Source organism: Bombus fervidus, chromosome 17, assembly GCF_041682495.2.
Source record: "Bombus fervidus isolate BK054 chromosome 17, iyBomFerv1, whole genome shotgun sequence".
Classification (NCBI taxonomy): domain Eukaryota; kingdom Metazoa; phylum Arthropoda; class Insecta; order Hymenoptera; family Apidae; genus Bombus; species Bombus fervidus.
In genome coordinates, this window is record NC_091533.1 from 8,683,542 (window position 1) to 8,707,926 (window position 24,385).

General features: G+C 37.2%; 2 protein-coding genes across 2 annotated transcripts; one reads left to right on the top strand and one right to left on the bottom strand.

Moving 5' to 3' along the window:
* Positions 1 to 211: 211 nt before the first annotated feature.
* Fd102c (forkhead domain 102C) lies at positions 212 to 2,867 on the bottom strand. Its single transcript, XM_072020468.1, has one exon. The coding sequence runs from the start codon at positions 2,525 to 2,527 to the stop codon at positions 1,310 to 1,312; it is 1,218 nt and encodes a 405-aa protein (XP_071876569.1). The 5' UTR covers positions 2,528 to 2,867; the 3' UTR covers positions 212 to 1,309.
* Positions 2,868 to 15,211: 12,344 nt separating this feature from the next.
* LOC139996275 (mitochondrial import inner membrane translocase subunit Tim17-A) lies at positions 15,212 to 16,862 on the top strand. The gene is made up of 3 exons (XM_074112128.1): positions 15,212 to 15,304; positions 15,915 to 16,200; positions 16,484 to 16,862. The coding sequence occupies exons 1-3, from the start codon at positions 15,212 to 15,214 to the stop codon at positions 16,681 to 16,683; spliced, it is 579 nt and encodes a 192-aa protein (XP_073968229.1). The 3' UTR covers positions 16,684 to 16,862.
* Positions 16,863 to 24,385: the final 7,523 nt, after the last annotated feature.

Here is a 24,385-nt window from a genome sequence, read left to right on the forward strand (position 1 = left end):
TAGCGACGCACATTGGACCAAAATCGAAATTTCATGGCTTAGATTCTTGGAACATAGAATTAAAATAATTTTGGATCGTTATACTAACTAATTTTATGCTTTAAAAATAAATTGGATTTACTCGAGTCAGAATCTTAAAATATATACATACTCGGGTGAAATAATTCCGAATTTTTCTACCAATGACTCTTGTACGTTGAAAAGATAATGAATTTTATTGTCACACTTGACACTCGAGAGTTGAATAACGATATAACTTTAAAATCAGACAATTCAATTCTGTAAATTTTTGATGATTAATTCTGTAAATTTTTGTTCTCGGGATTAAATATCTTTAATTATTGCTTCTTTATAGATAACTAAAATTTATCCTACAGACTAAAATGATTAATTCTCTATCCTTTGGTTTATTTTTAACTTATCAAAATTTATTAATACAAAGATCGTTAAATTTATTGAAAAATCGTCCTAAAGAATCTGTAAACTAAAGATTATTACTAAATTATGGATTTTTATTCATTTATGCAAAATTTTAAAGTGCAAAAATATAAATAATACATTAATACACAAAAATATACAATGTATCTAAAATAAAAATATAATTTTAGTTCATATTTTAAATTTTCTAATATTTTCGAATTTTTTATGGGTAAAATAAATATCTATTTCAGTTCTATACTTCTTGTACAGCAGAACTTCCATTATTCGAACATCGCGACTAATGAAAAATTTAGGAATGGTCCCTGACAACAAAAATTGCATAACGAATATAGAAATTGGATGAAATTATGGCACTTCTACTCGCAAGCTTTTATTTCTATCTAATATCAACATTCATAAAATAATTACTAAAGTAAAAACATAATCGTAATCAAATAAATAATTTTCTCTGATATGAAAATAAAGTTATTCGATTATGCGAACAGTATAAATTAGCAGTAAGTAAGTAAGTTCAAATAATCAAAGTGCTGCTGTACTCGTGAAAATAACGAGCTTGCATAAAAATCCACAATTCACAACCCACAATCGTTCCCTTTCTCGTATCATCTAGTTAAATTTTATTCTAAATTTCGTTCGTGGACCACTGTGCCTCAAAACTTCTCAAATACCAACCCTCCAAACAACATAAAAAAGGCCAAAAGCCGTCCATCAAAAGAATTCCCGACCTCTTATCCATCACCTCTTTATCCACCTCTACACGTCGCTTACTCCCAGCATCGTTCACCTTCACAATCCTCCAACCACCTCGAACAGTCTGCGATTAGTCTCGAACCAGAAAGAACTCGAGTAATAAACGCGAAATCTTCCATTAAACGTTAGACCCATTGCTGGAGGTCGCCGGCACATAATAATTCCTCGCTTGCAGATGGCTCTGAATATGAAGTCCCGAAATCTGCCCACTCTGAATGCCCTGATTGGTCCAGTGACTAGCCGTCGAGATGACCTTAGCTTCAGGACTGGCCGACGGCGTGTTGGGCGACGGCAGAGCATTTGTCTCAGCCACAACATCCACATCAACATCCTCCTCGTCCTGATCAGGCTCCTGAAGATCATGTAACTCATCCTCACTGCAACTAAACCTCCTTGCCTTCTGTGGCCTGAGATCGGACTCTATCTGATGCTGGTCGTCAGGCGCAAGGAGACTCGCGACGTCGAACTGTCTCTTCCTCGAAGGTTGAAAAGTCGATGACTGCCTCAGAGTTTGACTCTGGAACGTTTGTTGCTGCTGTTGTTGCTGTTGATGGTGTGGATGATGGTGATGCGGCGTCCAGATTCCCGGCATGGGTTGAGAAGCCACTGGAGGTCCTAAAGTAGCTGGAGGAGGTGGCGTGGCTGGTAAAGGAGGTGGACTTGGACTATCTGGCTCCTCGTCCACGGCTAGACCCATGTGCCTTCTCACCTTCCTCTGAGCTTTGCGTCTCCTGAAATCTCCCCGTCGAAAGTCTTCTAGATTCGCTGGATGTATGGCCCAATAATGACCTTTTCCATTAGCACTTCTTCCTGATTTAACGAAACAGTCGTTCAGCGACAAATTATGTCTTATCGAGTTCCTCCAGCCTGGTCCTCGTGTTCTAAAGTAAGGATAGTGTTCTAATATATGTTGGTAGATGTCCGATAGTACGAGTTTCTTCTCTGGCGAGGACAAGATCGCCATGGCGATAAGGCCAATGTAACTATGTTGAGGTTTGGGCTCTTCCGGTATCCGCTGATGATGAGGATGAAGAAGAGCCATGGACAGAGCTAACCTATTGGGATATCCGGCAGCAGCGGCTGCTGCCGGATATAATGGTAGTGGTGCAGGAAACCCTGGACCTATTCCTAGATGTGTTGGTGCACTGGATGGAGGATGCCCCACGCCTGGATGTTGAGGATGCAGCTGCTGAGCCAACCTCAGTCTCTCAGCCATTGCGTAATGGTACAATTGAAGTCTATAGTGTTCCAATCCAGGCAAGAAGCCTGTCATGGGGTTGCCCAGACCGACGGCTAGAGGCTCCTTGGCCGGCGGTGGGCTCTCGTTGCTGCACATGGTCGTTTCTTGAGAAACCAATTGTCTAGGAAGCTAAATCACTACCACAATCATGAAACTTCACAGTCTTCATTCAGTGTCTTAATAATAATTCATATATCGATAACGGGAATTCTTATGAAATATTTTTACATTTAATAGGTGTCACTGGTACGATAGTTCGTAATGTCGCAAGCACGAATGAATTTTGAGCTTGAGTTCGACGAAGCACAGTGGTATTGGAGCAAGTGAAAAACGAAATTAGAGATCGGTACGGAGTGTGGATCGATCGCGGCCGATGTTTTCCATAGGTTTTCAGGCTGTTTGTCACGATGCGCTCCGAGCGACCGACTGGTCATGATTTACGATTCGGCCGTCTGCCAGGAGAGTACCGATGGCTTCTCCCCACTAGGTGCTAGGGGAGAGACGACAAGCTCCGCCCGTTTACCCGGAATAGAGTGCGGGCTTTGTATGCCGAGACCTGAACCCGTGAAACGATCCTCCGACCAATAAGCACAGAGAGGACGGTCGAAGATGGAACCCTCTGCCATCCCGCCACACCTACCACCATGGATATTGATCCTGAGCTTCGTATCTGTTGCGGGGGCGGCGGCGCGGACTCGCCGATGCTGCCCGGTTCTCTTATCTTTCGATACGAAGCTCGATATCATCGCCGGCGATCGAAGTCCAGCTGGAGAGACGAGACGATGTGTTTTGAGTAGCAAAGGACCCAAGTATGGGGTAAGTATACTTCCGTTTATTACACTGTCCTCCTTTGTTTCTTATTACATACCGCCGTTCTGACTTGTGACACTCTTGACACGAAATTGACTCAAGACAGCGGTCAAGATTTATTTGGTATTATTATCGTCCAAAAAAAAAAAAAAAAAAAAGAAAGAATCTCAACAGGAACCACGCATATTATTTCATCGATAAAGTCGTAAGTTGGAATAATGTCTTGTTAATGATAAAAGAAGGAAGAAAGAAACTATAATTAACTTTACAGCGATATGATAAATTCATGTAATAGATATTGTAGCCTGTACTGTACCATGAATATTTTACACATTTTAGCGCACTGTACGCGTTGCCTGCAATTTTGTGATTTAAAATTTTTCATAAATTCGTAAAAATCCGCGATCTAGTTACGACATATTGTGCGGAAGAGGTTTCGGTTTGAATGAAATTGTGTGAGTGACTGGTATTGTGACAGATTTTTACTATACAAGGAATTTAGGTTGTAGCATGGAACTAATGTACGATGTGATTCTATCGTTATCGCGAATTAAAGAAAACTTCAGGTATAAAACAAATATAATTGCTTCAACTAAGTTCATAAAAATATGAATTTGTATAAATTTCCACACTCTGATTATAATTTTCGACTTGTCGAAATTTTTCAACTTTCTATATTTGCTATTAAACTATCGAATATTATCGTAATTATAATCAACTACATGAAATTGTAATAAATGTTTTTATATGGTTTTTCAAACTGTAGTAGAAACTAAGATACTTTCTAAACCAAGAACATTTTTTATAGGTACGGAAGTACCTACCTGTCCAGAAACACTTTCTTCCTTTCACACGTTGTTACTTCCGTTTCTTTAGAACGGATCTGAACACGTAACATTCTTTACTTATGTATTAATCTTCATACTCAACTAGGGAGTGTTTCATTACATAATTCTTACTAATGGCAAAGGTACTTCTTTTCTTTCCTCCGTAGTTGTAACAAAAAGTCAAGTCTCGAAGTAGATTTTGCTGCGTAATATTGTAATAATATATTTGCACCATGTAATATTAATGTAAATTAATAAATGAATTGCGAAAATATTAAATAATAAATAATAATAATTATAGTAAATAAGCTGTAGCGAGTGAGTATATGACGACTGCACTGTAGACTTCTATTTTTGTTATTTCATGTTCATTACGAAGACATTTGATAAATACAATTATGATTATACGATTTGTTTCGTACCTAAGTGAAAAACTGATAGATCTAGAATTTGATGTATACGATTACGTATGGGTTTCCCATACTCAATGTTAGTTAAAATTTTTTTAGGTATCATTTTTGGAATATAAAGCGAAGAATCTATTTGGATGGTAACTTTTCACACCACTGTACGTGGAGGTAACAACGATTCTATATTATACGAAACGTATTCGTATATTTATGATTGCTCAATATCCGAGAGGTTACATACTTGTATACCGTACGTACTCTTTGTGACGAACAAATTTTAATCGATTCCCGTAATCCCAGCAGAGAAATCATTGCTCCATAACTTCGACCAAACTTCCAATTTCCAAATCACCTATTAGTCACTGTGTTAGGTACCTAATTCAAAAAGGGGAGGGCCACTTTTCAGAATTCCCTTCACTTACCCGTAGCAACGAACACGGCCCCTCATTCACAGGATCCTTTTCGTCTTTACATACGAACGCCACAACAAAAGACACAGAACTAGAGAGAGAGAGAGAGCGAGAGAGAGAGAGAGAGAGAGGAAGAGAGAGAGGGAGAGAGAGAGAGAGAGAGGGAGAGAGAGAGAGAGAGGAAGAGAGAGAGGCGTAGAAAGAGAGAGAAAAATGAACCGGTACGCGCATTTATATGGAGGCGCCGCCCTGCAACTATTTGTAAGCATCCGCCATGCTGGTTTCATATCTGCCGTTTCGGCTTGCACAAAAACACTATTTTTCACAAGCGGCCCAGCTGCAATATGGCGCGTTTACAGAACACGCTGACACGGCGTGCATCGACTCCGATTGCAATTGTTGCGTTTCATTGCAAATAACAGTTTCGCGCCCCTCCGCGACCCTCGTTTCACCCTTCTTCCCCCTTCGCTGCCCCCCACCTCTTCATGATTCGTTGATATCGTCCCTACTACTGTCGCGTTCCCGCGTTCTTCCGTTTCGATGTATCGTCCACGGAAATACCGACTCGTGTCAATTGAAAGCAGCATATGCGTTGAATGAAATCGGAATTTAACGAAGAATGGTCATTCGTTCAAACAGCGAACTGTCACCGTTTACCTTCGCGACAAAACCTACTTCACGAAAGGAAGAATTTGTTAACAAATCTAACATCCCATTTATCTTATCCCAATGTTCCAGTAACTCTATATTAGGACCGATCAGATACGATTGTGAAATAGGAATCATTCAAGTGTCCGTATTGCTATTTTCGCGGCAAAAAACTCGTTCGGATAAGATCTCAAGGCAGTAGCCAAGGAAACAGTATCATTTGTCGTGAAGAAAGCAACGGTGGCCACACGAAACCTGCTGTCAAAACACAATAAAACGAGAGACGATCCACGAAAGAAGATCGCCGCTCGATTTTTGCTCTTGCTTCGGCTCCAACTCGCGCGATAGGTATGTGAATAATTCTTATGCGCGCGCGCGTGTGTGTGTGTTAGCTAAGTGTAGATATAGCAAGCATCGGCTGAATGTATATAGATACCGGTCCATTGTGTAGCTTGGCTAAAATGCTCTTCTCGCGGCGAATAATGGCGATAATTGTGACGAAATGGAGCGTCATTGTGGGAAAAAAGGTACTGTAACGATCGAGGCCGGGTAAGTGGCAGATGTATGGCGCTCGATTGACAGCTTCTCCCATTTCTTTCCTCGCGGTTGGTGCCGATTCGTGTTCTTCTTTTAATTTATCTTTTCCGCATAGAGTATGTTGGTACTTTTCTATACTGAGTATATTAGGGCGATATTTAAGTAAGCATTCTTTCGATAAGTATTTCTACTTATTTCGAAATAAGCGTATGTTAGAACTATTGCAAATCAGATACGAATAACATAATACAGAATACAAATATTAAAAAACTTCAAACATTGAACTCACGAAAATTACATAAAATTACATCAGACATTACGAAGCTTTCTTTTCCTTAATAAAGTTAAAAACGAATAAATTGTGTAACATTTTAATAATATGTAATGCGTCAGAAAATTTCGTAATCATCATCGTATAATGTCTTTGCTGTAATATTTCGTGTTTGAAGGATGTATTTAGACCTTTATAACTGACTGCATAAGAATGTCGTTCTCCTTTATAGTGCTATAATACAAGTATCATAAATACCTATTTTTCTCTTCATCTTGGACAATTTCTAAATAAATCACGCAATTATATCATTTAAAATCTGCTGTACAATGGAACACGATTTGGGACAATGAATTTTATCGTTCGATGGTGAGCTATTTGTAACTTCGTTAAACCACGTAGTCGTTAATCTCTGCTTTGCCAATACTCCAGGTATGTAATCCAGGGGCAGAACAGATAGATACCGAGTAACTTCGATGGCAAGGTTAATAAATGTCGTGGTAGAGAGGCGACCAAGCAACTTCGAGGCATGGACGGTCGAGTTTCGTGTAGCCGGACTGCACAAGGTATCTGTTAGTTTTGATGCTTCAAAATACACTCCTAATCGGTTTTCAAACTCCCTCTAAACGCTCGTGAAAACGTAGGATCCGATAAACCAAACTTGAAGATTTCCAGGCAACAGAAACGAGCTTTTGAAATCGTCGAGAATCCAAATAACAACGCGTGAATTAAATTCAATAGATAGTATTCTACTTAGAACTAAAAGTATAGTTAGTGTATCATTCTAATTAAACTACGAATTTTTACTACGAATTCGCGTTCCTGTGAATAAAAGAAATGGGATCTAAATAATACTAAACTTTGAATAGTTTACATACCATTGCGATACCAGTCAGATTGGTTAACAGAACGGATCAAACTCACGAAACATTTATATGTATTTGCTGGAAAACTAGAAAATATTATAGATGAATAATGTTTTCATGATTCGTTCAACTTGATATTTTCTACGATAAAGCAAGTATACCAGCAATTTTATTAAAAAGTGTTTGTTCAAAGTTTCGTTAAAAACAGGAGATGTTCCAGCACTTTTGAATGTCTCGAGGCAAGCAGATATTTCACAAAGCTATACTAGGTACAACTTCCTCCTTAAACTCCCATTTTCCATCTCATCCTCCTCGCAACCCATTCAATTCTCCCGAACAATATTCCAATTCCCTTTAACGTCTTATAACTGCAGATATTATTTCCCATACAACCACCATCCTCCCTTCGCATAATTAACTTCACCCCCTCCCACATCCTCCATTCCGTTGAAAATCCTACTCTGAACCAAATCGAGCGACACCAGCAACATTTCTGCGGCTGCACGCGTGCTCAGACACGGCTCAGGAGTAGCACCACGCATCCATTAAATTCACTCCAGCACACCACGCAAAGAGAAAGAGCATTTAACAACGGTGCTTTATGCATATTCTAACGAGCTTGCAATCAACTGCTACTAAACATTAGCAGGGCTTCTGGCCTCGGCCTCCGTGACGCCCTTTATAACGAGAGGGAGAGGGAGAGAGAGAGAGAGAGAGAGAGAGAGAGAGAGAGAGAGAGAGAGAGAGTAATAGAGCCAGCCTGGAAAATGAAGAACCATGTAGAGAATATAGGGTGTTGCAGTATTGATGATACAGATAAGACAGGGGTAGTTCTATATGAAAGGTAAGTCGAAAATGTAGAATAATTTTTTTTCATTTGACGTTTCGTTTTCGAAAAAATCAAGTTTTAAAGCGTACTTAGACTTGGCTAGTTCCGGACTGGATAGAAACGAATAATTGAGAAGAGGTTACACTTCCGGTGAAAGTAAGTAGAAAAATGTAGAATCAAACGTTTCATAGGACGCTTCGTTTACGAAGAGAATGAAATTTGAAAATTGATCAGGTATAATTCTGTGTCAATTCTTAGCTAAACAAGTCCAAACACTATTATCTTGAAAATGAAGCCCCAAATGGGAGAATGTTACTCTACGTTTTTCGCCTATTTTCGCATTTAGAACAACCTCCTGCGAATTAATCAAGTTTACTCAATTTTCGGCCTCGCGGCACAGGGCAGATGAACTTTACATTTACATATACATTTACATTGCACACATACCCATACAACGATCCGTTCGTCTCTCTCGTCTTTCCACATCTAACAACCGCTTGTCGATTATACACTATTACCTATATCCAAATTCGCATGCGCTAAATAAATTTTCAAATTCGATTTTCTCGACAACGAAGCACCGTATGAAGAAATTGTATTCTATGTTTTCGGTGTATTTCTTCACGTTAAGTTGGTCCCTTGTCGATTCTACGACGATTACTGGAACACCCTGTGTACCGAAGAGAAAAGGAAGAGAGAAAACGGTACAAGGCGAAGAGAAACACGATAGAACCTTGTGGAGAAGAGAGAAGGTCCATTAGCTTTGACGCTGGCTCTCAAAGGGATGCTACCGTTTTAGTGACGTGTACCATCCTGTTTCCTAAGCATCCCTTTTACGTTGCGCGACGTTATTGCACCGAGATAGGAAAATATCGTTTCAGGGAACGCTGCGCTCGCTGTCTCGCTCTCTGCTTAAATATTCATAATTTATAAACTCTATCGTGCCAGTCCCGTCGGGGGCTTTCCTGTTTCCCGGCATGAGATTTCACGAGATTCTTGGATCTTCTTTCGAGGATAATGTAGATAAATGGTTATGTAGCAAATTGTGATAAGTTGTATAGGACTTAGCACGTGAAATAATGCTTTACACAACTTCGATTCTCTTAATTATGCTCATAAAAATATGAATTTACATAAATCTGTAGTTTATTTGTACACATCGGAACGTATCTGCCGCTTTGTAACGAGTCCTTCTATAATATCATTTTTAATCTATACAGTTGAACCCAATCTCCGAAAGAAATTTCATCTGTTAAAATCCTTTAACCCTTCAACGATCAATACAGATATTTACCAAACATCTTGAAGAAAGCGAAACTGCCAGCACGCGTACTCGAAAAAGCCCAAAAGAAACGCTATTAACATCGATTAGTAGTTCGTTTTCAAGGCGTGAAACTGTCGAGAGTGAAGCACTCGAGAACACGGAGTACCCTCGAGAAGGCGATGACGCGCGCAACGATGAAATAACGAATCGCCACTTGAAAGCGGAAGCGAAGGAAGAAGGGAATCGCTCCACGGGATGCCATTTCTGTTTACATCTGTGGCCTTTCGAGATTTAACGAGACTTGATAGACGTGATAGAGTTCTCGAGGGTGAATGCTTCGAAGAAAGAATAAAGTTCCTGGTCAAATTTAAACGTTAACTCAAAATATTTAGAAAATGATTATTTTTGATGATATGGAGAAAACCTTCCCAAACTTTGCGAAATTCGAAAATTATTATCTTAAATTATGATAATACGTGAAGGTTTTCGCTATCAAGTCAATCGATACCGTATTCTATATAAAATTGCACGCTCTCATTCGAATCACACGCAAGAAGAGTGTCATAACCATCCTTCACCGACCAAAGTACGAAGATAAAAGAGTAAAATTTTCATAATCAGTCGTATTGTTGCCTCTGTAATATCCTTACAGTGGCAATTCGAACAAGGCGTTTTTCGAGTTATCCCATTCTCTGAACCGAACATCGGATAAACATAAATATGTATAAAGTTTCGAAAGTATTCTATATATGGAAACTATTGGTCAAATGCTGCATTGTAAGAGGTGAAAATGCACGATACACGTGTTGATGGCTTCCACAGTTCGCCAGACTGCCGATAGTACTATACCAACATTACAATTCAAAGACCGCTTCCTCGACAATCAGCCCAATGCCATAGAACTCAAACGTTCGAAGAGGCCACAAAAGTATGGCAAATTCGAGAGTCATCGGAACGCGTGCAGCGCAAATTAAGTATCGGGCCACAGGCCCTTTGTGACTCGAAAAAGAGGCGCGTAAGGGACACGGGTGAAGAGAATGGAGGGGAAGGACAGAAGAAGGTGGCCAGTTCCTCTTTTCACGCGGCAACTCCACGCCCATCGTTTCACGCGACAATGGTCAGTGTCCCGCGACAAAGGCTAAACACCCAAAATATTGCCGAAAATCCTACTATTCCCTTCGATGGACATCGCCATACTAGTAGAAAGAGTAGACGGGTGCAGCGGTCCGGCTAAATATCTCGAAATTTAATCTGTCCCCCTTCCTCTAATCCTGTTACACGGCCAAGCGGTCACGTTTCAGCGGACATCGTCGACAACGAAATCAAGAAGGTGGTTCGAGAGACCTCGAGGACTTCCGCTTGGACTCTGGCGCGCCTCCACGCGAAAATTTTAATTTAAGTGGTCGGAGGTGTTAGTTCGTCCCCCTTTTTGGATTTTAGCTGATTCAGATTTTAAGTTTCTCGGATCGGTGGAAACAAAGCGTAAAAAGAGTTTCAAAAAAATTCATCGACCGTTAATAGCATAAATAAAATTCGTTCCTTCTTATTTGCAAATTTAATGTGATTAGCTCGCGGATGTTTATACATTTATGGAAAACTAAAAGATGCGAAATTATATAGAATATTGGAAGTACAGCGATAAGCGTAATATTTAGTAGGTGAAAGATATCTTTGCTTAGATTCTATCTCTTTGATTATATCGATGAAGGCTTAAGTTTGTATAAAAACGTGCGCTATCTAAGAAATGGTTAAAACCATCGTACGATATCTTCCACATACTAATTCTAAATAACCACGCAATAAAATCTCTTATTAAATTCAAAAAATTCTCCTAGTAGCGTGCAATCCTAGCAATTTCTAATTATCCCGAAATTATTTCCAAGATTATCTGCAAGAAACTAATACTCATCTGTAGAGTAGCAATCATTTTCAATTTGAAGACGATGGTAATTTGCTTTCATTTCCAAGCATGACACATTCATCTTTACACGAGGTTGTTGCTCCTCAGAGGAAACCCACAACCGTCCACAACTAATTTAAAAAAAAGCCAGCGACCATTTAGCGACTACTTTTCACTCTGTCGAAATGTTTGTCAATAATAATTTATTACAAAATACGTACAAAAAAGTTACAGCGAATTATTAAGTTTCTCTTTTGAATTCGTTTTTAGTTTACGCTCATTTCGAAGAAATTTAATAGATATAATATTGATTACGCAATTTGTTTCATAAAAAAGAAACAGTTACTTTATAGACTTAGAACCTTAAGCAACACAGTTTTGTACGGCTTCCATATTATCTTCATTTCAAATAAAATGTGCGTAACCTTGATTCTGTGAAACGAAGAACTGCTTATTCGAAAGAATCATGACACCGTCGGCGTAGATACAGGTTATTATTAGTGGACCAGGCCCAGGAACACAATGGCATTCAGAACGATCTGAAACATAGACAGGGTTGTGGACGGCTGTTGCAACAAGTCGAGTGTTTTCCTAGGTTCTCTAAATACGGACCATAGCCGAGGCTTCAGTTAGCGAACCGTGTCAACGTACATAGCCAAAGTCTGTGGAGAACAACAATTTCATGGACTGCCACGAGTTTTACGTAATATTGTTAAAAATAATACTAATTAACAATCGTTTTTCAAAAATGTAGGTCGTTAAAAATAAATGATATCAATTGACGGTCACTCTCGAAATAGAATCTGTTCGAAATAATATTAATCTCGAGACACGAATTATTTCTACTAACAGCGTTCGATAAGAGAACTCAACATATTATTACAGTCGACATAAATACTAGGATGGACGATTAGCTATCAGAAAGATCGATGCAAGGGATTTGAAAAAATCACGGTTCTTTCCGATCGACAATCAGGAATACAAGATCAAAGCCACTCTACCGTCATGGTTAACGTCCAAATGTCGCCAACGTCAGCGAAGTTTCGAATGAATATTTTAGGGTAACCGCTGCCGATGGGATCCCGTTGATGCTGCAACCCTCCCGATGTTGTTCCCGCAAAGAGCATTTGTGTAATCTATCAGTACGTCCAGGAGTTTCGGGGATGAAACCCTTTTGTCGTTCGTGCGAGGTGCTTAAGCGGTTGGTTAAGTTAGAAATGGGGTGCTGTGTCTCCACACACGTAAATCACGAAGCGAATTATTGTTTCACATGATTTCCCATCAAATCCTTAATTAAACGTCTCTCTGTTGTGTTTTAATTAATATCACAGTATTAATATTTACGATAAAACCTTTAAATCTTATGTTAAAATCTTCATTACGGAGAGTCTAGAGTACAGAACGGAATTATATTTCAGTAATCAAACGTAAATTATTACAGTCATCGATAATGTAACGATACTATTTATAGGATTGATATAGGTCGCAGTAAAAAAAGTTTGCGTTTTCTATTATTCTCGATATCTTCATCGATAACCTCGTGCTCGTCCACACAAATCCACCAGTCATTTAATCGCTAATACTTCATGTTATACCTAATACTTCAATCTCATATTCTATTACAAAGAATACTATGCGTGGTTTGGCCGCACCCCGCGATACGACCGTTTACACGTACATATTTAACGTTACGTCGCGACTCGTCACAAGGACCCCTTTCAGTTTCCATTATGGAGAACGATTAACAAAACAGGGGATCCCCTTTGTTGCCGACTCCGGCCACGGAGACAACCACCACGCCACGCGACAGCTGTCCGATAATATCGATGTCTCTCGATCTTGATATCCCGATGTCTACTGCAAATTATTATTCCTTATTGTCATATAGATTCCTTTGTTCGTTATCCCTTGTAGATTCTTATTGTTAGCTTCATCTTTTTTCGGATTTCGTTGGTTGTTTCGCGATTTTTCATTTCTGTTATGAATTGGAATATACTTATATTCGTTTGCACATAAGAATTTGTATACTTTTGTAAGAAAAGTATTGAAATTGAAATAGGAATTTTTATAAAAAGAACGGTAGAAAAGAACATAGAATTCTATGCGAGCATTCCGATGCAAAATCATGATTGAAGAGTAGCGGTACAAATGACGTTAAAATACAAAAAATTCGTGGAAACAGTTGTCATATGAAGGTTGATGGTAAGGTGCTTATGCTCTTCAGGTTGGTGTTTCGTACAAAAGTGTAGGGTAGGTAGACTTTACGTAGAAGCGGATTGGATTAGGATTTGGCAGAAAGGGTAGCAGAGGAGGTCGAACCCAATTTGCATGCCATAAACCACGTCGGCTCGTGAGATTCAATTTGAAAAAGAGTAGCGGGAAGCCTGGCCGTGCACGCGCACATATACCGCGCTTTCCTTCTTCGGACAATCCTTATTCTATATATCTACTTGAAATTGTAGCGAAATTTTGAATTGTGAAATGATTAAATTAATTGGGTGTTTCGAATAGATAAGTTTTGCATATGTACTATATGTATATGTACTATGCTTTTTCACATATCTTCAGGTAAGTCTAAATGATCTTCTTCGATCTTTACCGAAATTAAAACGAATTAATCGTTGGCCAATATTAACTATAGCTCATATATACCTCGTTTTATCGTTGAAAGAGAAAGTCGAGTCAAATTACGTTAATAAGTTAAGGACAATATTACGAATCAAGAATAATTATTTACGAAAGCAACTGGAGGGAAGCGACACCGAAAAGAATATTTATACGTACAGATGTACGAACATGTGTTTCACGGCGTTAAATACGCGGTAACACTCGATGGATTTATTCAGTCTGTCATTGGACCCGGTGGCGACACGAAACTGCACACTTATTTCTCGTGTTACACCCACGTACCATTGGGTAATCATCGTATAATAGCCGAATAATCATTTGTACGAGAAGGGTCGCCACGATGAACGCTAGTCGGATAAATAAGAACCGAGGCCGGAGGCTAGGAGACCAATATGGCCACCTTAAACGCGCAACCCCGAGTGTCTAGCCCCATTGAGATGTTTATTATTCACTTAGGATGCTCACGTACTATTTGTTCCCTGCTGAGCTTTTACCAAACTTAACCCCTTCGTTGAGTAAGCCAAGTTCTACCGAACAAGTGTTACGTGAAAATATTATGTACAATGGCTCATAAGAGTATTCGGGCACTTGTTATCAGACCGCGAATTTTTACGCATTTATACTTAATGTTGCAGGAATGCATATAATATGCAAAACTATATAAAACATTCAAAGTATAGATAACGCTCGTTATAACGTTTAGTGGATAAAACAAATTTCTGCTTAGCACGAACATCCGCAATCTGCTTATCATGGAAAGGTTTACGATGACTACAAAAGGTGTCGGCACGTCGTTATATTTATTGTAACCTTTACGTACTAATTAATTAAGTCCAAATATATTAAATTTTATATTGTTTGGTAGAACTTTCATGTAACAAAGAAAGATTTTATGAAAATGAAATATAGGACCTGATACTGTCTATGTATCTTCAACTCTAACATCAACATGTATATAATACTAATATATAATATTATTATTATTATTATTAATTATATAATATTATATATATAATATTACATATTATTATTATAATATTAATATTATATATATATATATATATACATGTATATGCAAATTAATAGCCGGTAGAAATCGATAACATTCATTAATAGTTTCAAGTAATTTACGATAGTAGAGTGCGGTAGGCTAACTTCACGATAATCTTGTAAAAATATTTTACTATTATATTAATACTCTTTTTACAACCGTTATAAGAAGACTTGTGAATAGATTTTGGTTTATAATACGTAGCGTTACAGACGTAATCAGGGAAAAATCATGAGCGATAAATTTACGAAGACATATTGTTGAGAATAGTACTGATCGGTTATGCTTACCATTATTGCCTCAAAGACAACTTGTAAGTAATTGACAACATGGAATATAATCGTGAACCGTGTCCCTGGAGAATAGTGGACGATTGCGGAGGTGCCTTCACCATGGGCGCCATTTGTGGCACACTTTTTCAAGTAAATCATTTATACATATACAATGGCTCACTGACTATTTGAATGCTTACCACAGGATTCTTGTATGTGTATATTATGCATGTGGTATATAACATATCCTGAAATTTCATCGATTCATTAGTCATAACTGGCATGATTATTAGCAGAATTTAAAACCAGTTTGAAAATGTAATGTAAAAATGAATGAAAATGTATATAAGAACGGTGGAAAAGAAAAGAAAGAAAAGGTAAAAGAGGAATTATAAAATACTGCAAACACGAAAGAGGAGAAGGGGTTTATATTTTCCTTGTCTTTTCGCTCAATTTGATGAAATTCTAAAAATATAAACTACACGCTTCTAGATACAAGTATCCTTTTATTTTCGTTTAAAGAATCAAAACAGGCATCGATTAATCTATACAAAACGTTGTATAAATCTATTTAAAAGAATAACCGCAACCTTAAAATCTTTAAAGCGCGGTCACTTCTAGAATGGATATATGTCTTACTTTTGTTCATTTAATTTTGCCCAATGATATTCTGTCCCGTCTGCTAGAAATATAGCTTGTCCTAGTTACGTGGAACATGCAGTATACCAGCTTAGAGCTAATCGTTTTTCTCTTCGAGCAGAGCGCCATCGGTTTCCGGAACGCACCAGCGGGATTCCAACGACGCCTCCACAGCGGCCTAACGACAGTAAAAAACCGTGTTCCTCAAATCTCCGGCAACTTTGCTGTCTGGGGCGGTCTTTTCTCTGCTATCGAGTGCACCTTGATCCGCTGTCGTCGTAAAGAAGACCCGTGGAATTCCATATTGAGCGGAGCGCTGACTGGAGGCGTTTTGGCCGCGAGAACCGGATTTGTATCGATGATAGGTAGCGCTACCGTTGGTGGCATCTTCTTAGCTCTCGTCGAAGGCAAGCATCGCAATTATTATAATCCAAATTAGCCATTAACGGTCGAAAATCACCGTAGTGCGAACATCACACTTATACCGTAGAGAACGAAACACTTCGCTCGAAAGGAATACAAAGTATTTCATTTTCATTTCTATCTATCGATCGTTTTTATAGTAGCTCAACCGATATTCTGCCACCTTAGACCGCTATCTTAATTTTCGTTTCAATTGAACATTTACTCGATGATGTTCTCTTAAACATTGTAAAAATAATCGTTACGTTTTATCTCTGATTTCGGAAGGATTTGGAATAATGGCGACGCGACTTCACGCAGATTCTTTCGCTCAACACATGCAGATGTACGAAACGGAGAATCTTCCGGAGTTCACCGGACTTGCGCCGAAAGCGAGAATAGGTTTTACTGGCGCGCCGATTAACGTGGATGTGCCGATGCAGATGAATGGTAATAGCGTGGAGGTTGATATGATCAAAGGTAGATGAGGACTTTTCTTAAGCTTCTTTATTTTCTATTCTATTTTTTAAGAGTGTTTTTAAAGGTTTGGCAGTGAGGTATAGCGGTTATGTATTTGTACAAACTGTATTTGCATCTTGCGAAAGAAATTCTTTGTGATTTTCGCGAAGTGTTTACAGCGGCGAGGAATATTTCGTTTAAGTTTTAACGCGGGAAATTTTGTTAGAAAGTAAGTTTTGTGAGAAACGATTTATATAGTTTTTAGAAGAAATTACCGATCAATGATCTGCGCGTGACTGCTAAAAATATGTGATATTTGTTTGTAACTGTATCTAGATTTTTATCTATTGTTATGTAATAAACTATTGAAGCAGTTATAAAGTATTTTCTATTAGAAAGTATTAGTGGCCAATTAGAAATATCAGCTAAAATTTCAACACGAGACAGCTTCAAATACAAATTCCAAAAATCTCTGTTCCCATCTTCCCACTCGAAAGAAACGAACCAGCATCATTCTCCCTACCTTACGTCTATTTAATTAAAGAACGACCGTGGATTCCCAGATCGGCCGCGATAATCCAGTTCCGAATTATCCACGGCTCGAATAGGGCAGCTTTCACGCGCGTGCACCGATGCATCGCGATCGTCATCCGGTTGAACACGCTACAATAACGATCGACGAAATTTCATATTGTTCGATGCTCGCCCCGTATAAATACCCAACCATGAGAGGACCTAACCTAACTCCTGGATTGTGGACCCCTTTTCAAAGGCGTGAAAAATCGTTCAAAAGCATAGGAGTGGCCTTTGATCGTTTTGAGTACTTTTGAAAAAGACCACTTGATATATCGCTGAAACTGGCCTCAACCGAAGGCACACAATTTTGAGTTACTTCGAAAAAGACTGTTTAACAACGAGAGCGTGTACGGGACCCTTTTCAAGCAAAATTTCTCAACGAACGGTCTCTGACTGTGCTGACTCAATCGAGAAAGGGTTGGAAGGATCGTTTGAGCCTCTGGTAATCCATGGCTTACACGGGCTTGAGTGTAAATATTGATTCCAATCGGTGTCGACGACAATGGGGCTGGAAGAGGCATCGTTCAGAATGGTCCACGATGGTCGAAACGCGAGCCACTGTCAAAACAGTCATTACCACCTTGCAATAAACGATCTAGATCTCTTCCGATTTATCTTACCAGATCTGTGTTCATTGATGGCACAGAAGAGGTGTCGAAGATACTGTAGTAACGTAGACAATTACAAGGAACGCACAGTTCCGATTAGTCTTTCTTTCTACAAATCGATATAACACACTTGTTTCAAAACTCGAAAAACATATTTCTCAGATTATCGTTATGAGAATGTGTAGAATCATTCCTCTAGCAATTGTGAAAATATTATTTCTCTATCTTGTTAATTCGGCCTGTAAAAGGTGGTTATGATGCTGTTCCTGATTCGAGAAACACTGTCAAATTTTGTGTCAAATATGTAATCAACATAAAGAGGACACAGAAAAAATATGTAGAATATTTTTAAAAACATTTATTTTGTACTTTTATTAATCCCTGTGTTTATTCTTAACGAACTTCATAATTAGGAAACTAAGTATGTATCATTGTAGATACATCTCTTGACCAAGTACTAAGAACAAATCACTTACGTCTTATAGTACTTATCGACTAAGCTCGATAAGGCATAAATGTCTACGAATGTAAAATAATTTTTTTTAATTCAATTTATTTAAAATATCGTTAAATTGTAAAATATGAAATAAACGTAATCGATGTGTTTAATTTGCGAGTACAAATATATCATGCAAATGTCACTATTAAGTTACCGTTAGATACAATAGGTATTTACCAATATGCGGTAAACCAGCTATTAGTTAGGTACTTACCGACCAAACAGGTATTACCATTAACAAAATTAGTCAATGTATTGACTGTACAGCACAATTTAACTATTTAATTATTAATTTATAATATTCACGCTAATAGTTTATAGCACTTAAGTCATTAATTTATAAAGTTTAAACAATCAATTTATAACATCTATACCATTAATTTATACCAATTAAGCTATGAACCGATAACTCGTAGTTGGACACCATATAATATCGTAAGAATATCGTGGGATGTGTACCATACGAGACTTTAGTTTTAATTCAAACCACTCAATCGGTAATGTCGCATTTGACATAATAATGGTAAGAGACTCAGGTAACCCCAAAAATGTTGGACACGAAAAAGCGTTACATGTCACTCCTATTTTGTTCTTAATCAGTGGCACTAATTTACGTACCATTTTTTTTTTTAAATTGTCTGATCACAAACGAAGTCTGAATTATCTACACTCTATCAATAAGATGCACTTTTCCCTACGGTCGATAAATTCAGAAGTATTATATACAACTATTGGTAAATCATCTTGTATCAGCAATAAATTAAATATATATCATATTCAGATTATCAACATTATTACTAGTTGCTCTCGTTTTAAACGGCAGGTAATTCCATAACATGAAAATGTATCATCACATGACAAAGAATTTTGGAAAAAAAGGACAGGAGACCATCGTATTAATATCAATCAATTTGGGACAATGAATAAAAAAACTCTGCAGCGTCGTATTGATTAGAAGTTAACGAAGAGCTTCACATATTTAATTTCTAAATATTATGGGTATCGAAAATTATACCATATCTTATTTTTAATAAAACGAAAGTTTCCGGAAAGTGTTTGTAAAGTATAATTTGTATTTCAAAATCCGTTTCAATATGATGTAGAGAAAAACATTTTTTTTTATATTAAATATTTCTATCAATTTTCATATCTAATATAATACTCTATAAATAAACTTTTGTATTTATGACAACAAAAAAAAGAAAAAAAAATAAAAGTTTTTTAATTCCACAAATTAATATTATTCTAATGATAAATAATACACGTCAATTTATACATGTCACATACTAAAAAAAGAATAAAATAAAAAGATATTAAGCAAATTCAAAGAATCCAAAGAGCATTAGCAACATATTCAAATAAACCTATAATACATATGTATTGTAGAAGAAAATAACAAATTCCCCTGACAGGCATATTTATTCGATATTTCCCCGAAAACGTGTATAAATGAGCGCATAATAAAGCCATTATTGAGACGTTTATGTCCATGCCTCAACTCGACACGTTTTCGAGACGTGGTCGAAAACGGATCGAACAAAAGCTTGGCTCAATCTCTTTATACTTATGCCAGGACACGTGCCCCACATAATTTACCATCGATGGTTATATTCCATTGTAGACGATATCTATTATAGCCTTTACGAGCAACCACGAACAAAACCTTGAAATAGTAAATACCTAGCCTAGTTGCGGCTAACTATTTTCCCAAACCCTCCTCCTATCCTACATTATTTTCAATTATGATAAAACGTACACGTAGCAAATGCAATTACAACATTTATTAAATTATTATGAAATTTATCATACTCTATTATTATATTTAGCTTAATGATTGTTATGAATGATTAAATGAGAACATGAATGAACTTACGTCAATTATCGTGTAGAGATGTTATATCAGCGATGACCACACTATGGCCTTCGCATGAAATTACTTTTTACAAAATTTGGTATGCATTAGATCAGATCAATAGCCCAGTATCACACAGTATAAACTACGGAGTTTAATTTCTTGTTATCATACTGCAAAGATATTGTTCTTTCCTACTCGCAAATCCACAAACCTTCTACTAATAAATAATTTAATAAACTATTATTATAATAATAAATACAAATAAAAGAAGTTAATTTCTAATAGCTCTAATTTCTCAGAGATTTTGTTTTTATATACCAAATCATCGATGAGTCTTTTTTCTCTAGAAAGAGACACTGAAGTACTTGTATGTGAAAATATGTAATTAGTTTAAAAGATATTTTCAGTTTTTCTGTTGTGCTTTCATACGATATTACGTTTTAAAAAATTTATATTGAAATATAAGTAAAATTTAAATTACTAAAAATAAATAATAACGTTAAATGCGAAGTCTTCTCTTTTCTCTTCATAAGTATAAAATATTATTACCTCCATTTTACATTTTTCTTGACGTACTTTTCCTTAAATTTTGTTACATACTTTTCGAACAACCTAATACACATCTTATTCCTTTTTCTTTAATATTCTTTAATCGAAATGAAACAGGTTTTCCATATAAATGCTTTTTTTAACAAGTCCGAAACCTGTTGTACGGATATAAAGTTCATAGTTTAAGAAGAAGGAGATGTTTGCAGTGATTCGCTAGTCGACGGTTGATTCGCGCGCGTGGAAAACGTTTAAAACGAGATCAGAAGTTTGTTTACGATCGTTTGAGTGGCGAGCTCTCTTGAGGTTCGAGTGTTCATAGGGTGGAAAGGGTCATCGTGTATTTTGCCACGTTGTAAGGGGTTGCGAAAGGAACAGGGTTTGTTGGCACAGTTAACACTTAACCGAGGGTTGCCTCCCTGTGTTCTCCTATTACACACCTTTCCGAATTGGATATTTTCAAATTACGCAATTATAAGCAGCCTAACGTATACCATAATTAGTAAACTGCTAATAGTTTAAATTAGTCAAAATATTAACACGCACACTTACATTATTTATTAGCGCCATATTATTTATTTAACTTAGATTTACGTAGATATTACGTGTAACGACCTTTGTATACATTCATATTTTCATAAACACGACTAAAGAAATGGAATCCAGGAAGGCGAGTTAATTCGTCGCTAGAATTATCAATTTCTTGGATTAGTTTAACTCGGACATCTTTTTGACTCCAATAACCGTACCCTACTCTGTACGATATAACAAATTTTTGCCGCTATCGATATTAATATTAAAAAAAAAGAACAAAACTTATAAAGAACTTCTATTTATGAAAAAGTGAAAAAAAAAAGGTAAGACAAAGAAAGTATCATCTCGTAAACCCTAATCACTATATGCAATCTGGCCACGGAAGAGAGAGAAATTCGCGATCGTGGAAACAGACGAATAATCGCGAATCGATTTCAGAGGAGGAAGAGTGCTGACCACGATGATATCTTATACGATTGCTTCGGAATTGTTTCAGATTGCTATTCGAGCAGCAAACACGTTCAGTTCAGGCAAGCAGGTTTGGCTTTCAAGCTCGAAGGGTAGTTTCATTGGGAAGGAACGGAAGGGGGTTATAATCTGTATTATCCGTGGACTATTAGTGTCGAGAGGATCGGGGGTGCGCGGATTACACTTATTACAGTAGATACGCCGAATAACATTATGCATAACGCTTTGCGCGCAACGAACCTCTGCTGTCTCCCCTTTAATTAAAATCTCGCTTCCTGTTAAGACGTATTCTATCGTATGCTGTAGACCTTTCGCGTTAGTTCCACGTTGCAGAGATTCCTCTCTATTTTCTCCACCTCATTTCTTGAATTTGGCTTTTTTTATTTGTAAGGTGGAAATATACGAATATGCGTGAGACATTTTTTATCTTGTGGAGATGTACCTTAATCGGGGATATTTATATTCTATATAATTTATTTATATTATATATATTTATATAATATAACTAAATATATACAATATAAATAAATTATATATTTTTATTTATATATTACATATATATAATTTATAACGGTTATATGGAAAATTTTAAGAGTTGCAGAATTGGCATTTTGGTTCAAATGATTTTGGTCAGGAATGACTGTTAAAAATCACCCAAATTTTGTCGATTACCGATGATCGTTATCGATAATGGAATTAAATAGAAATTAATTTTTTGTTCAATAGCTTTTTGCGTAAAAAATTTTAAAAATAACTATTGTTCTTAGTTTCTGATTACAAGCGAAAGCGAAGAAATCAAAGAGAATGCAAGGGATTTCGCGGATAGATCGATCAATTGGCGGTAATAGGATTCTTCAGGGGCGTGACAGTGGACGTGGGGACACCCTTGCCTCCTTTAGTCGTGTAACAACTGTTGGCCTATTAAACTAATTGACTGTGCAGTATGCCAGTGTGCCCGCAACGATACTTGCACGGTTACACGGTTGAAATGGTGTTTCTAGTCGTCGACGTTTCCCATATGTAACGAGGCGTTTTGACTATGAAACCTGCACGTCTCGTGACGTCGTGCAACCCTCGTGCAGAAATCAGCCACGCATCGTCGCCTCCGAACAAACGATCGAAATCGAAATTCGTTATGTTAATGCCGTATCGCAAGTACGACGTACAAGTAGACGAGAACAAAATTATGGATGACGTAGCTTTACTATATTTTTAGAATCATCTTCTTAAAGATCGTAGACTTTCGAAGAGTTTATCGGAGAAAAATGCAGACTTTTGTTTTTTAACGCAAAGACGGTGATTTTGTAATCTTGTTATTCATTCGTTTCTCTTTCTTTTTTCCTTTTGCTTATTCGTAGTATTTTTAGTATCGATTAACGATCGATCAATTTGGCTTCTGGGACTTAAAGTTTCAAATATAGAAACTTTATAATTTCGAAACTTTTCTTTCGTCGACCCTTGCATCGTGAAATATTCAAATTTTCGTCAATATTCGTCTCGAAACTAAAACAAGGTTTTAACATAAAACGTCAAAGGAGGGTTAATCGCTCAATTATAGGTACAAACGTCTTTTATAGACGATGGAACTATACTGAATTAATCTTCTGTTTTGTGAAACATAGATACTTATTGGTAAACGTGTAGAGGCTAGTCTACCACAAACTAGGTCCCGGACAAAAGAAGATGGAACGGTTAACTGTAGCCCTTTGTGGCCTATCGGTACTGAAAGGATCGCTTTGATGAGGCTGTGTGTCGGGTATTAAAGCCAGCTTCTTGCAGCAGCTAAACGTGCGGCTGATTTGTACGAGACACGAGGCTTTCAGAGGGTTTCACGATACCGATCAAATCCGGCTGGATGCTGTTAAAAACCAATCGCGATACCGAAGATAAGTGGTAGTCGTTGTGAGTAATTCGCTGTTGCTCGGATACGTTTCTAAGGATACAAAGCGTTAATGGTGGTTTATGGGCTGTACTGTTGATGCATAATTATAGCTACGCGTTTGATTTGCCACTGTACTTTCCTTTTTCCACTATTTAAAGCCCTAAGAATCGTTTTCACGGGTTATTAGCAACCTAAGAAAATGAAAATTTATGATTGTAGAGTGATAGATTGCTAATTTTTATGAAAATACGAAAATCCATAGAACGAATGTGTTGTGCAAAAATATACAAAATATCTAAAGTATGAGAAAATGTTTGTATAGATGCCCGGCTTGGGTCCCGATTATCCAACATTTACCTTATTTAATACAAGTATACACATTTTTCGCACACATGACAAAAGCATTTAAACGATCAATTAGTTGCAATATTAATAGCTCTCGGTATTCAGTCCATCTTTAACATTTATTATATGCTATTTATACCGCATATCAATTTTTCGCTTAATGTAACTTCTATATACATGTTCAAACTGACTTCAAATTTTACTAATGCAATCATGACAGTCGCGTCTCGTTATAATGCTAATGAAATTTCAAAATGTTCCACGTAATACACACAGTGCAACATGACAGTTTTCTGTGATAAGTGCACGAGTACTTTATCGAGCCACTGTACAAGTATTAAAAACTGAATAAAAATAAAAGCAAGAATCACGGAAAAGGATAGAAGGAAGGTCAGTGCGCATCTTTGCGAGTAACTGG